Source organism: Betta splendens, chromosome 21 (genome assembly GCF_900634795.4).
Source record: "Betta splendens chromosome 21, fBetSpl5.4, whole genome shotgun sequence".
Taxonomy (NCBI): Eukaryota; Metazoa; Chordata; class Actinopteri; order Anabantiformes; family Osphronemidae; genus Betta; species Betta splendens.
This window is the reverse complement of record NC_040899.1, coordinates 9,516,643-9,531,130: the sequence shown is the minus strand read 5'-3', so window position 1 is coordinate 9,531,130 and position 14,488 is coordinate 9,516,643. Positions and strand designations below refer to the sequence as shown.

Here is a 14,488-nt window from a genome sequence, read left to right as displayed (position 1 = left end):
AAATAGCTTTGAAGCCGGTTGGAGGCTTTTGGTGACTGGTTTGTTGGTCTCTTTAAGTAAAGGGAGCCAGGGACATATGCACAGTCCAGTGCTATTGCTCTGTGTAGCCTGTGCGTGTCCATGTCGACCCGTGGTTCCAGGGTGGGACTTTGGTTGCTCTGCTTTAATATCAGGAGGCCCCTTTCTGAGAGGCAATGCTTTGAGGCGCACATCCAAACAAAGCTTAAATGTGATGGAGCGGACTCCACTTTGAGGGCTTGAGGAATCCTGAGGCCTAATATTCTGCATACCATGTCGTCTATGTCTTCTCTTTGAGGAGACTTGAGCATTAAAGTCAAACTCAGCAGCATTGCGTCGAAGCTTGTAGGTTTCCTACCAGGTTTTCTGTTTATCCGATATTGATCTGCGACTACTGCAAAGTAACATCAACTGCATTCACATAATCGTCATACTGAAATGACATGGGGATGAGCCGCCATCTCCTGTGGATGATGAGGTAGGGTGGCGGCGCCTCAGACTGAGTGGGAGCTGCCTGTGTGTGTTGGATGACTGTAACGGGGGAGGGAGGATGGAAGGAATTTGTCATGTTGGCTTTGGAGTTTCAGCAGGGAGTTTCTCATTTCCTTCTGGTTAACATGGCTGATGTTTATTGTTGCTGGGGAGATGAGTAGCTGAAGCACAGCACAGCAGAGCAGGTGAGCAGATTAATGTGCTACATGCTATTCTGTTTAGACACAGAAGGACCTGTTTGTCTTCATATCACACACCTGGCCTTTATCTTTGTAGACCACAGATCTGCCAGGTTACAGTTTGTTTGCCGTGCACTCCCATACCATCGCACGGTCGGACACCTGCGCCTCATTATGAATGTCTGTATTCGTTTCTATAAATGTGTGATGGCAGAACTGAGGTTCACGTGTGTGACGTACTATTCACCGGGAAGAAATCTGACGACATGAACCGATCTGTCGCCTCAGAGAGAACAGCTGGTTTAAAAGTTAATGTCACGCTTCAAGAGTGATCACATTGCTTGGAATTAATGACGATAAAGGGAGAAAGAATGGAAAGAAAACGGTTTGATTTCAGATTTTAGACACGGTTGTCCACATTGATAGTTTGTCTTGCAGTTTGACTTTGTGGAGTAAAGCCTCATTGAAGGTAGTCTTTTTGCGGCAGAAAGGCCGGGCTGCGACGCGGACGCTCATCAGGGATTCGTCCCTTATTCGCCTGCCTCCTATAACCGATTCAGTGCGGGCGCTGCTTTACTATGTTTTATCTGACACCAGCCATGATGAGAAAGCACTGATTGATAGCCACTGTCTCAGCAGCGGAACGAGAGCCCAGATATTTACAGCCTGGGTTTTGGGTTTAAGGACTCGGGGCAAGGACTGTGTGTTTAGTTTGCCCTTATTTGGTTGAGACCAATCTTTGATTGCCCTGCTGCTATTAATACAGTAGGGTGCACGCCACTAGTGTAGTTGTGTTTAAGGGGTTAGAAACCATGAATCCCACACAATTAACTATTAGATCCTGTTTTTGGTCGAGTGTGTTTTAACTCCTGCACAACTACATACGACTATAAATAATTCCAAAGTAAACAAGCACATCCAGGCGAGACCTTGGGTTCATATCATACTGCGGAACATTTAGGCTTCAGAAAACACACTAGCCTTGGGAACAACCAGGAAAAGATAGAGCAAAGATAAACCAGCCAATGGCATGTGGAATTCAGGGTATTCAACACTGTTTTCCTGCATAACAACTTAGCAAAACTTGTCCCCTTCTGTTCAAATGGTGGAGCATTCTTTCCATGTGCCTCCACTGATGACCTACAGACTGGAAGTGTTGTGGGAAAACTCCCAAACTGGTGCCAGCCAAGTGCTATGAAATGCTGAAATGTTTTTTTTTTTTTTTGCTTCTGATTTTAAAGAGGCATTTTGTGTTGTTTGTATGTTAGTGGTTTATTTTCAGGTGAAAACCGGAAATGGGCTGGGCTAAACCTTGTGTGGCTGAGTAATATCTCTGGTTTAACGGCGGGCACGTTTTCATTGCTTTGTCATGACTTTCACCGACTTGTTTTTCGTTTCCTTCAGGGGCTGGAAAGTAAAGATTCCTGGAATCTCACCATGTTTAAGGCCGTGCTGAAGAAACGAGACGGAGGCAAGGGGAGCAAGAAGGAATCAGGTATGTGGGAAATCACACAAAAAAACCCAACTCATCATCTTCAGAGGAACATTTACCTTATCTCCTTATTTTATTTGGAGCCACGTCTATGAATCTATTCTTGGCTTTGGATGTGAGAAGCGTTGCAGCCATACACACTTCTCCACTGCTTTGTTTGGAAATGAGAGCACTGTCACTATAACCAAGATGGAAATTCAGTAAAGCCCCTGAAACACATGTGAACATAAAGCTTTGTCACTGCAGCCCCATAAAACAGCACAGGTCCACTCGGAGGTTCCGTCTGCACGGGGACAGTGAACACACCCCACCAGACCCGCATTCTGTCTCAGTTCAAAGTGGGATCACCTTCCCCCCTTTTACCCAATGTCTTGTGTCATAGCAGATGTTTTCTTTTCCTCTGGAAATCAGCAGCATCGTCAAATGTGACCGCGCGAGTCAGCCGGCGGCCGACCGCTCAGACGCCCTCCAGTGTGTGTGTCATAGCTCCGCTCGTCTCCGCTTTTGTCTGACACGAACGCTTCACTCAACAGCCGCTGCCGAAATTAAAGGGGGAAGAGTTCAGCTTTCTTTGGGTGCCATTCACCTCCGCTGCTCCCTACAGAGATAATTTATCATCCTGGGCTCGTATTGTCTTCCGTCAAGTTGTTGCAACCTGCCTGGCGTTTATGAATCACTCCTGATATCACGGCTTCTGAGTTTCCAGACACACACACGCACACACGCCCTCGCCCACATACAAATATGGATGGTCTTTGCACATAAAAGCTGGGAGCAGCAGTTTTATGGCGGGATACGGCTTTTTTACTCTCCCAGTTGGACCACATCCATCAAACCAAGCGCGGCTTCGTCTTCTCGTCTCATGCTGGGACAATAAATTCTGGCCACTCCTCTCTGTTGTTAAAGGCCCTTTAGACAGATGAGAGGTCACTGTGGGACAACAGCAGTGGTCATCCTACATGAGGCAGACCCCTCTACTGTGTAGGTTTTTAAAGGTCAGCTTAATTGCAGGCAGGGATAATCTGACATATTGTATGGTTCGGTCCTTCACGGGCGCTAAATGAAGTCAGTAGCACAAAAGCCTTGAATTTAATATGGCAACATTTGCTCAGCAACACGCCGTATAATGTAAATCGGTGGATGGATTGGCCTTGATAATTGGTATAATTGCAAGATAGCTCTGCATATGTTGCCCGTGGCATGGTGGCTGTGGACTGGAGGGAACATTAAAGCAGTCAAGGAAACTTGGCCCTCATGCCAGATACCGCTACAGTCATTAGCTCTCCTCTGGGATCTCCCCATTGCCAAGCCCACAAAAACTCACAGTTTGCTAATTTAGTCTCTCCAACTTCTACTAGACCTCTTTCTCCCCCTCGCTGCCTCTCGTAGACTCGCTCTGTCAGGGATCTGTTTGGAGTTGGTCATTTTCATCCCCGTTTTAGGTGCTTTTTTATGGTCTGCCGTACTGGAAGTAGATGCTCGTTTGCAGCGGCCTGTTGCCTTTGATGTGAACAGTTTCTGAGGAAGGTTACTTTGTAAATAGCCCCAGTTGAGTAAATGGATTCAGGCCTCCGAGGCGCAACAAGATGATTATGTTGTAAAAATAAAATTAGCCGTGTTTCAATCGATGCTACATTTAAGTCTTGATGATGTACAGTACAGCAACTTTCACCCATGGTGTTTGATGTTTGGGGACAGGTGTAGACCCCAAGTTATGCCCATGATTGTGTTATTCTTTATTTAAGCCACGCCACATATTGGATACATGCTGACGCTGCATTCTCCCACTATAATTTATTGCACCTTCTGGTGAACCTTCCTCTTCCTTTTCTGCTCACAAAGGCGATCACTGGCCGCCTTAATCACTTTCCTTAATCACTTCACGATGTGACCTGGAGAAACTGCCTTTCTGACTTGTCTTTAATTGCTGTGTGTGACTGTGGGTTAGTTAATACCTCTGAAGTTGCTCCAGCAGCTTCCATGGGGCGCGAGTGACTCAAGTGCAGCCGCCCACCAATCGTAGGTGGTTCGATTCCTGGCCGCCCCCTGGTCATGTGCTGAGGTCTGACTATGGGTGAATGAGACGCTGGTAGAAAAGCAAGTGCAGACCATTTACTCTTCACTATTCCCACTCAATGAGCTCGGGTGCTGGAGGCAGCTGCCGCACAGTTGTAAGTCTGCCTGACGTGGGTGACGTGGTGTTAATCACTCTAGCATTTCAGCTGTTTACTCCTTCGACCCACAACACATACAGATACGCTTCCACCACCAGTTGGCAGAGCATTTCCTCCGTAGACGCACGTCAAACGCTTTGCTTGCTTCATTTCTGACTATGACATGTTCTGTAATGTTTGAAACTAGCAAAAGCCGTCATCATGGTGAAGACCCTTAAAGCATTGCGTGAGTGTGAGTGAGCAGGACACAGAGGCCATTAAGCCCTCTGTTAGCTCAGTGGCGGCGGCGACTGGTACATGCTGCCGCTGCAGTTTGTGTGACTTTATGGGGTGTTTTGACATGAAACAGTGATTTGTTGCTGAGGGTCAGGCAAACAGCAAATTAGTTACAATGCAGGATTTTGTTGTTTGTAGGATTTCACATGCTTCCTGACGCAGGCAGTAACGCGGATAAAGTGTTAGTGGCTTTAGCTGCTGGAGTGAACCGAGCCGCCCTGGAACAAATACCCTGTTTATGCCGCTCTCTTCATCATCGGCCGCAGTGATGATAAAGCTGTATAATGATTCAAATCCCATGTTCTGTTCATCTATTGTAGTTGACTAAGGCTGACCTGATATTCCTGGGACCTCGCGTCTGTATTGTATCTCTCTCTCTTTCTGGTGACATGCTTTAATACAAGCGCAGAGATCCCTCCTCTGCTGTGTGTATTACTTCTCTTTTAGGCCCTCAGGGGTCTAACCTCAGCATTTTTACTGTTATGGGAAGACTCCCCTCTATAAACAATAACCGCAGGTGGTTTAGCAGTTATGTGTCCAAACAAAGAGAGGAGCTTTTGATGGACAGCGCAAACAAAAAGTAGTGTGTATGATCGTAACCCTTAAATCTTAGTCTCACAGAAAGTCTCAGTGGGATCTTTTAGCTTTTGGGAGTTGGTTTTGCATTTACTGGTATGTGTGACTTAATAAGCCCTTTCCCCTTTTCACGGGTGAGAGCAAACACTAAAACTGGAGGATCTAAATGAACACTCTCTCCGACATGTGCTGTACTGGGTGGCCGACCCCCCCCCCAGACATTAACAGGGTCTGCCCACAGGTCTCAGTGTCAGAAGACCTGTATAAGCCTGGATCCTCTCCTTGAACAGCTGGGTGGCAGCTTCCACTTTGGCCATATCTACCGCAGCCATTTTGAGACACGCTCCCTCCTTGTCCTGTGGCTTTTAAAGAGACTTAAAGCAAACCTCCCTCATGCTCTTCTGTGGTGGGCGGAGGTTTTCGCTTTTAGGAGGACTGCTCATACGCGAAGGATAAGTCTGTGCTTCAGGAGTTTGTCTGCTCTTAACTGATTTCATACTGAAATGCATTCACCAAAATGTTTATTCCCTTTCACGTTATGTTTTACAAAATTAAAAGTTGCGTGAACCGAACCAGGACAGACAAACAAGATGCACACTCCCATCGACCACAGGAAGTCTGGGCCACAGATTATACACACTATGTGACCTGTGCAGGACAGAGGCGGTCTTCACGTTATGCCACACACATGCACACGAAACCTCAAGATACTTTATTAACATCCTTTAATTAACCATAATAACCAATGCTCAGACCTGAACCATTGGATCTTTATCATCAGCTCATGGATTTTGAATTGGAAAGCAGTTTATCCAATGAATTCTCACATTGTCCTACTTAAGAACCATCTCATCAAAAGTATGTTTTTCTTACAAACTGTTATTTCTAATAACCTCTTTATTAGCCTTAATTGACAGAAAGCTGTGCACACAGTCATGAAGTGGGTTTCTACCCATGTTTGCTATTTTTTTTCTGGCAGTCCTGTTTGTCTAGGTTTTCGTGTCCAGACAGTTGTGGTAGGATTTAACACGGTGGGGAAAAGAATTCACCTGATTTACAAAGGAGACCATTGAATGCGCAGACCTGCACGGCTATCAAAGCACGGCGCAGCCAGAAGCAGCGATTAACAGGGCGTAGCTTGAACCACATCTTTAGTCACACACACACACACACACACACACACACACATACAGTTATGTATAAATACACACACACGCACACACACACGTAGACTCGCAAACCTCAGGTGTATCCACATTAGACACTCCCTGTCTCTGCTCCTGGAAATAAGGAAATCTGCACAAGATTAAATAGCCTTTTAAAATAACTTTTATATTCCTGTAGCTGCTATAAAGCTAAATTTTACACGAAGGTGACCGATTTTAAGTATACAAACAGCATTTCCTGTAATATCCAACTACTGCAGAACAGTTAAACTGCTGATTCTACATGATACTATAACATCGCACAAGGCACAAGTATATCACTGATGCCTCAAAGAGAATCAAAGACAATTACCATAGCGGGGTGTTGGTGGAGAGATGATGGGGAAGGAGGGATCGGTGCTGCTGATAGTGGCTATCATGACAGTTTATTGGCTTGAAAGGTCAGCGAGCCACAGGTTTTTCTAATTACACCGTGACCTTCCTGTGCAGGCAGATTTATTTATTTTCCGCCACGCCGTCAGACCCTGGACGTTCTTCCGTCTGTGATCTAAATGACAACTTAACGCGTTGCCCGTTTTGCCTCACTTTGCGTCGCTTGCTTTGATCTCATCTCTCGCCATCCGTCGATGCAGACACCACGTCCTGTCGGCGTCTGACCTTCATGCCTGTTAAGTCCTTGGTTCAGTTCTAGGCTCGAGGGCCCCTTTTTCTATCTCTGTCAGAATTTGCTCCGTGCATCTATGGTCTGTGTTTCTGAACACTAGCAATTGTACCTCTAGATGAATGTCTTGCCAGTCTTTGCTCAGGCTGAACTAATGACCTCAGTTCCTTTGTGCACAGCCTCAAAGGATCATGGGATAGTGGTTATTGCAAAGAAATTCACTTTTTTTCCCATTTGCCCTCTTTATATTTCTGTTTCTCTTACTTGAAATGGGAATTTTTGTTTATTTGAAACTTAGTTGGTGAAAATGAATCGTCCAAATGAGCTTATGAGCATCATAGCTCCAAGTTGTATTCTGGCCTGTGTTTACTCACTGGATTAGTCCCCTTGGTGGTTTGAAACCTTTGTGCCACATTGTCATCCATATAACATCACCAGACAAGCTCATGTCCAGCCGTCAGTGGTGTTCTCATGACCTCACCTGGCCCCAGCAGAAGCTGCCTAATGATCTGTGCTAATTGCCAAATTTGTTGTTAAACCAGATCTCCATGGCAACCGACCGCTCAGGACTAGACCGCATTGCACCGATGAAAAGAAACAAATTTCAGTTTTATCTTGCTTGCTGTTTTATCTGTTTTGCTCAGAGATCAGAGTCAAACGTGGATGTGGCTCCTCTGATAATGTGGGACAGCCGACGACTCTTATCTGTCTCCTGAAGCTGCAGTGCGACTCCTCCACCTTTGAGCGCAGTGGGCCCAGAGCTTTGTTTGCAGCCTGAGAGTGATGGATTGGGGTGTGGATGCATGCTCGATCATCCGTGATAGAGTGTAATTTTTAGGTCATTCCAGTGGTGGAAGCGCCGTAATGCTCATTCTGCATTTCATTTAACTTTGAGAGCACAGTACTCAGCGGCAACCTTGAGGCTGATTGATGTGAGAACCCCATGCAGCTTTGAAAGACCACACCATCGATACACTGTCACTTCTAAGTGTGGCCCTTTTTTTACTGCATCCTCACTTTGTTGATCAAGCACATTATTAATATTTGTAGTTAAATCATATTATACTGGTTTAATCTGGCCTAAGTCCCAATAAGGCTTTAAGAAACCACAAGATAAAGATAACATCTGGGCCATATTTGTCCCACAGCCACTTAGATTGTGAATTTATGAAGAGCAATGAGAAATGTTATGGTGGCTGCCCAGCGCTGCAGCCCCACTGCCCATTTATCCCTCCACACACAGCCCCCTCGTCAGCCTCTCTCCTGGAGTGTGTGCAGAAGGCATTCCAGAGCTCAGGCCTACAGGGCCGAAGCAGTCTTTCTTGTCGTGATCAAAAACTGCACCCATGTCCTGGCATTATCGTCATCCTTCGTCTAATTTGATCTCATTGTCAAGTGTGTGAGAATCTTTGTTGAGGGGTTTTAAGGCTGCAGGAACTGAGGAACATTCGGTTTTGTATCTCCACGGACCACCTGCACAGAGTGTCATTAATGCACAGAGAGAGTGTGTTTGTGGGCTTTATCATTCCTAACCTCGACCAGTCTGTGTTTTACACTCTTTTGTCAGGCTATCTCAGTATTTTGACTGTTCCTATGGCTACAACAAACCGTGTGAAGTGGTCTCGAATTAGAATGGCCTCATGGGAAAACAGCGATGCCGCCACAGTTCTTCACAGACTAGTCACATAGCTTTGCTTTATCAAGTATTTTTGTTGTAAAATGCTTAATGAATTATGAACCGGGCAGATTTACATCCTATTAACATAATAGATCTGATTTGTCCCTCACCGTGATAGCCAGCTTGTACCGCTGACCCTCCCCCCACTCCGTATTCCCTGTTGTCTGGCCCTTTCTTTTCTCTGTGGATTGCTGTGTGTTAACCATGACAGCTTTTGTGAGACTGTCACCCTGGCCTCGGAAGTACACAGGGAATCTACATTGGCTCTCAGTCTAGTGAGAGAATTGCCCCTTTGCTGGATTGTCCTGTGGTCATCATGCTTTGTGTGTCAACTGAAAGAATCTGCATTAATTATGGCCCTTTCTCTGTGGTCCATTAAGTAGTGAGTCGTGTGTGTGTGTGTGCGTGTGCGTGTGCGTGTGCGTGTGCGTGTGCGTGTGTGTGTGTGTGTGTGTGTGTGTGTGTGTGTGTGTGTGTGTGTGTGTCCTATATATATATATATATTTTTTTTTTTTGTGTTTTTTGTTTTGTGTTTTACTGGATTTTGGAACAGTCTGAACTGTAAATAGTATTTTTGTGGCAAAAAAGTGGTTTGGTCAGAGCACTAACAGTGGGTCTGGTCGTAGGTTCATAGTCCAGTTGGCTAATTATTTTTTCTTCAGTTCAGATCAGGAGACTTTCTGCAGCAAATTATCCCAGTGAAACGTCAAATTAGGCCCGCCTTGTTGATAATGTACCACTTACTCGTAGCGCTGCCATTGTAGTTATGAGGAATAAGTTAAAACTTTCCAAAAGCCCAGCACTGACGCAATATAGACTACGCTTAATCGATACATGCTGGACTCTCGCCAACACTTCCCATTAAAATAGTGTGATGTAAAAAACACTTGTCGTTGTCAGGAAACTAGTATTTGATCTAGTCCTGTGTCTAATGTATGGACAGTGCTTCCAGTGCCAGAATACTTAGGTCATGCAAGAGAAACAAATGTCCTTTTATTAACTGTCGTTGACTTTAATTTGATGATCTTGGTATCTTTCCCAGGGAGCTTGACAAAAAGCTGGATAAGACTTTAATTTACTCAGTGTTGTATAATAATCTGTGCAAACGCAGGAGACAGCGAAACGGAACATGGTTGGAATACACATAAAAAATCGACTCGCACTGACCTGCTCAAATAATTGATTCATACTTTAATATTTATTTTTCTAAATCAATGTCTTGAAATAATATTGAACCGTTTTTATGGTTTGGGCATGTCCTTGTGGGCTCTGGCCCTTCACTTTGATGAGAAGGAAAGAGCCTGCGACGGACTGTAATCATTTTTACATCATCTTAGGGCAGCACTGTATAATTAGAAAGGGTTGATTTCCTTGACCACAGCAGGGGCTGAAATTGCAGGCCTTACCCCAACCAGGGGTTAGGAAAGTAACTGAAATAGCACTGGCAGGATCACGTCCTTGCGTCCCTCTGCGTTATATAGCATCGGTCAGATGGCAGCGCAGCCGCTGTGACACACTGCAGCCTGTTCACCATCACTTGGATGACCGGCTTTTATGTGGCGCCTCTTGTTTTCAGAAGCAACTACCAAAATTACAACTTGGTCTTAATCTCTTTAGCATGAAACCTGTATCAGCCTCGACCTGCCCTGCCGGCATCCAGTTGAACAGTCTGCTGGAATCAATTATGGTATGGATAAAGTCTTTGTTGCCACTATGGCCATTTTTAGTATTGTGGTAGAGTAGAGCTTCCCCGGCATGGATCAGTTTTCCCTCTGCAGAGTTACAATGATGCTGGTTCCATTAAGAAATGCTATGTTATTTAACTGATTTAACATAGAGGCCTTATTTTATAGAAATGACTATGATAACATCTTCAGATGCTGTAAGAACTCTCTGCATCATATTTTCCTCTTGACCCTCAGCGAGACATCCACACTCCCCCGAAGACCGTTTCAAGTCCCTCTTATCAATGCAGCGTTTCCCACTCAGGTTGGGGTGATGACAGGTCCCGGCCTACCTCGGTGACCTCCGGATCGCGCACAGGCTTTTTCCATGTCTGAGGGCACACGGAGGTGTCACTGGAACCTTTCCGTTTCCTGTCTCTGGCATTCTTCCTTGTTTGCGAGCCTTTTAAAACACAGGACAGCTTTGTGTCCGCCTGCGACGGCGAGGAGGCGTGGAGAAGGCGCCGCCTCTGTTTCTGATTAGGCCGGCAGCCCCGCTAACAATCGGTACCCTGAGGAGGGAAACAGATGCTTGTAGTAGCCTCGCCCCTCCCTCCTCCGTCATCTGGGATATCTACGAACTCCAAGCTGTAGACGGGCGTCGGTGCTAATGCGCGGAGCTCTTTCCAAGCATGTCCTGAAAGCAGAACTTAAGCTAATTGTCATTACTGTGGTCAACCACATCTGCAGTTAGGATTTAGCCGGCTCTGCTGACGCGGCTCTGTGTTATTAGTTCGGTATTACAGGTTTTCATGAGGTTGATAATTCATACGTTTTAATTCGCGGCTATGATGAGTGGGCAACTTTGATGCCACAGAGTAGATGACTGTACTTTTTCGCCGGCTCCGTGGCTGGAATCGTCTTCCACGCTGCAACCAAAACCTGGTTTTCCATTCAGAGTTTGGATGCTACCGAACAAACCAACAGCCAAGTTAACGAAGAGTAAAATGTTTATGCAAAGTCACTTATACAGTAGAGTGTGTGGAAACCATCTCTATACCTGTAGCTCACATGAGGCAGTCATTTGGGGAATATTTATTCCTGGATGTGGATTTGATTGCAGTGTAGAAAATGGTGACATCCTATCAAGACCTTAAATTGCCTTCCAGCCTTTCTACCTCTATTCTCACATAGATTGGAGGCAGCGGGAAAAATGAGGGCTCGCACATTCCCCGACCTATCGTAAAGCTTGTGTTGCAGACCTGCTTTGCTTTAACCAAGGCAAAGGAGTGAGAGGGATTTTTCTCACGGGTGAGGTTTTCTCCTTCGAGCCTTGCAGGCTTACACAAATGCAGCTATTGAGAAACTGTTATGAACCAGGCTGCGACATGGATACAGCCTTTGCTCCTGGCATCCCAAGCTGCTCACCGCTGATTAAAATATATTGGACTTAGTTCAACTCTGTCCTGCCGTTTTCACATCTGCATTCCTCTATAGAAGTGATAATTGTTTGCCACTGAGCTCATGAATCTCTTAGCTGATGTTTGGGAGAAGATGCATTCAAAGGAGCATAAGGAAAAGATTTGTGCACCACCCGCCTTGTACCATGTGTACAGTGAGCATGACGGTGGCAGCGCGTCTCTGGAATGCAGCAGTCGCTGACGAAAAGCAGCTCCATAACTCAAAGACCTGAGATTGGGGTGAAGGTTCACTTTTGAGCAGGATGACCTGAAGCGTGCAGACAACTCTGGAGCGGTTTAACACAAATGGCAGCACACAGGCCTTTTCAATCCCGTCCGACAGAGCTTGAGAGGAAAATAGTTTTCCATGGGATATTTACTGTACTGGCATTCTCTGTGCAGTTTTCTATCTTATCTTAACTCAGTGGTTAATCCCACGGCCTTATTTACTCCACTAACTGGATGTCCTTCTCATTTGCCCCAGTGGCATGAGAAATGCTCACTGGCCAATGACCCTGGGTTTAAGTACATATTATGTGGCCCTGCATTTTCCAGGACCCAGGTTGTCTGTTTTTTCCCACCTATATCAGTTATCCTTGTTTGTGGCCCTAGCAAACTGTTAGGAGACTTATGTCTGAGATTCATTCCTTTGGTTCATTTCATGAACACTAAGCGTTGTCTGTCTTTTGTCCTGCATTATTTCCTGTAATTCAGAATCTGTAGAGGGACTTTTTGTTTGGCGCTGAAAAAACCGACTGTTTCCGTGTATGAACATATTCATGACAATATTTTTATTTTCATATGGTGAAATATGTTTTCCTGTCAGAACCAAGCTGCGTTCTGAAGCACAGAGAAGTTGCCAAGGTTTCGTCTGAGGTTTTAAGTTCCTGGCATTAAAACGCAGGATGGTAGTAAAAGAAAATGATTTGGTTTTTAAGTTTTAAGGTTTTAAATAGCAAATAATTTGCTGCGTCTCAAAACACATCATTTGATTGTACCAGACAAATGTATTGGAGGGACAGAAGATTATTTTTTTTTTCCATTTCAACTGCCCTTTGGAACATTTCTGGGAGGGTACTACAAAAGTCACTTCCACAGTTTGTGATTAAGGACTTTGTAGGTGTCTGACGAAAGTACTAAACCGGGAGACATCAGAGACTGATGGTTTCCACAGGCACATCCTGCCAGTGTTTTCCCTTCTCCGGATGAATTCAAAGGCCATCTGAACGTTGCCACCCATTTTACCAGTGGGGGAAGAAAAGTGTAAGGGAATACTGTACATAATACAATGGCCAAAGCAAGTTACACAATGGCAGCTTAAGCAAATATATGTAAAACCAGCTTTACTTCTTTACTCCATTGCATTTAGTGTTTGTTATTGCAGAGTTTCTAGAGTACACTTTGGTATAAAATCAACAGCTTAGAAATAACACCAACATATTTCAGTATTTGCAATGTCGGGCTGCTTTTTTTCCAGACCACATGCAAACTGCATATCAGTGTCTAGCTGTAGGCCGCGTATTTAGTGCTTAGAGTGTTTTACCTGAAATGGGTGGATTTAAAGTGTCATTTAAGTGTCTCAAGATGAAAATAGGAATGGGTATAAAGCTTCAATAGATGAAGGGATCACTGAGAGAAGGAGGAAATAGACTTGGCTTCATAATAAACAGGAACTAAGCTGGAAATGTAGTTTAAAAAAGCAGCCAGACGGTGTTAAAGCTAATCTGATGTGCCTTTATGACTGTACACCTGTAGTTCTTAATTAGCCTCTGGTATAATTATATAGATGTGTAAATGTGACGCATACACTTGGTGACACTTTTCCTTTTGAACAGTTTTGTAATTTAGTAGCTGTGGGTTTCTTAACGATTTTCCCATCCTCCTATTTTAACCTGTGCTGCTTGAGTGCCTGAAGACAAAGGAAACCCACTCACCGTATGTCAGTGCAGTCCTCGTATATAATAGGCTGTAAAATAGGTAGCTACAGTGTAAGCACTCAGTCGACGTGCCTTATGTCTTTAACAGGTGATGTTCACGGTCACAGCACCCAAGGACGATACCCACAGGAGGGGAAGCAGCTGCAGGGCCCTGGCGTCAGCCATCTTTTTGCACAGGATGATGTTTTCCGGCTAAGCCTCGCCAAAGGAGTGTCCATGTCTCTCCCCTCGTCACCGCTCCTGCCAAGACAGTCCTACATGATGCCCCTGCGTCCCACCAAGAGGTCGCCAGGTACAGTTTGTACCTCTGTTTGAGCTTTTCCTGTAGCTTTGTTGCACAGCTATTGGGCAAAAATACTCTTTGCCTGCTTTTAAATGTGGACATTTAATTAGCCCTCACTGGCCGTATAAGTGTATAACTGTTTATATATTGTTTATTCCTCCCAGCCTTGAAACACGGTTACTGTGTTTTTTTTATCTTTGACATGTCTCAATAAAACCCACGTTGAAGGCAGCGTATTAATAGCGTGAACATAAATGGTTATCTGGACCGTTCTGAGTCCCCAGAGGATGAGCTCGCGCTGCTTCCACGGATTTATTTTTGTCACTTTGTTGTTGTTTTTGATCACCTTGTCTGTCGAAGTAGAGGCCCTCACAACTGAACTGTGTTTATACTTTACTGTGTGGTAATGGGCATGTGTTTACACTGGAAATA

The 14,488-nt window shown here is 44.9% G+C and overlaps 1 protein-coding gene across 8 annotated transcripts in view; it reads left to right on the top strand.

Annotated features, from left to right (window-relative positions):
* tanc1b (tetratricopeptide repeat, ankyrin repeat and coiled-coil containing 1b) overlaps positions 1 to 14,488 on the top strand; it is a 57,552-nt gene that overhangs the window by 5,125 nt on the left and 37,939 nt on the right. For 5 of the 8 annotated variants that reach the window (XR_003784107.3, XM_029135773.2, XM_029135770.2 and 2 more), the window contains exons 2-3: positions 2,094 to 2,184; positions 13,862 to 14,065. Coding sequence is in view for 7 of the 8 variants with exons in the window: in XM_029135773.2 (XP_028991606.1) it covers positions 2,127 to 2,184; positions 13,862 to 14,065 (262 nt within the window). In the remaining variant the exon portion in view is untranslated. Of the gene's footprint in view, positions 1 to 674; positions 696 to 2,093; positions 2,185 to 13,861; positions 14,066 to 14,488 lie in introns of those variants that run through there. The other 3 variants (XM_041068711.2, XM_055504833.1, XM_029135772.3) reach the window with 2 other exon arrangements.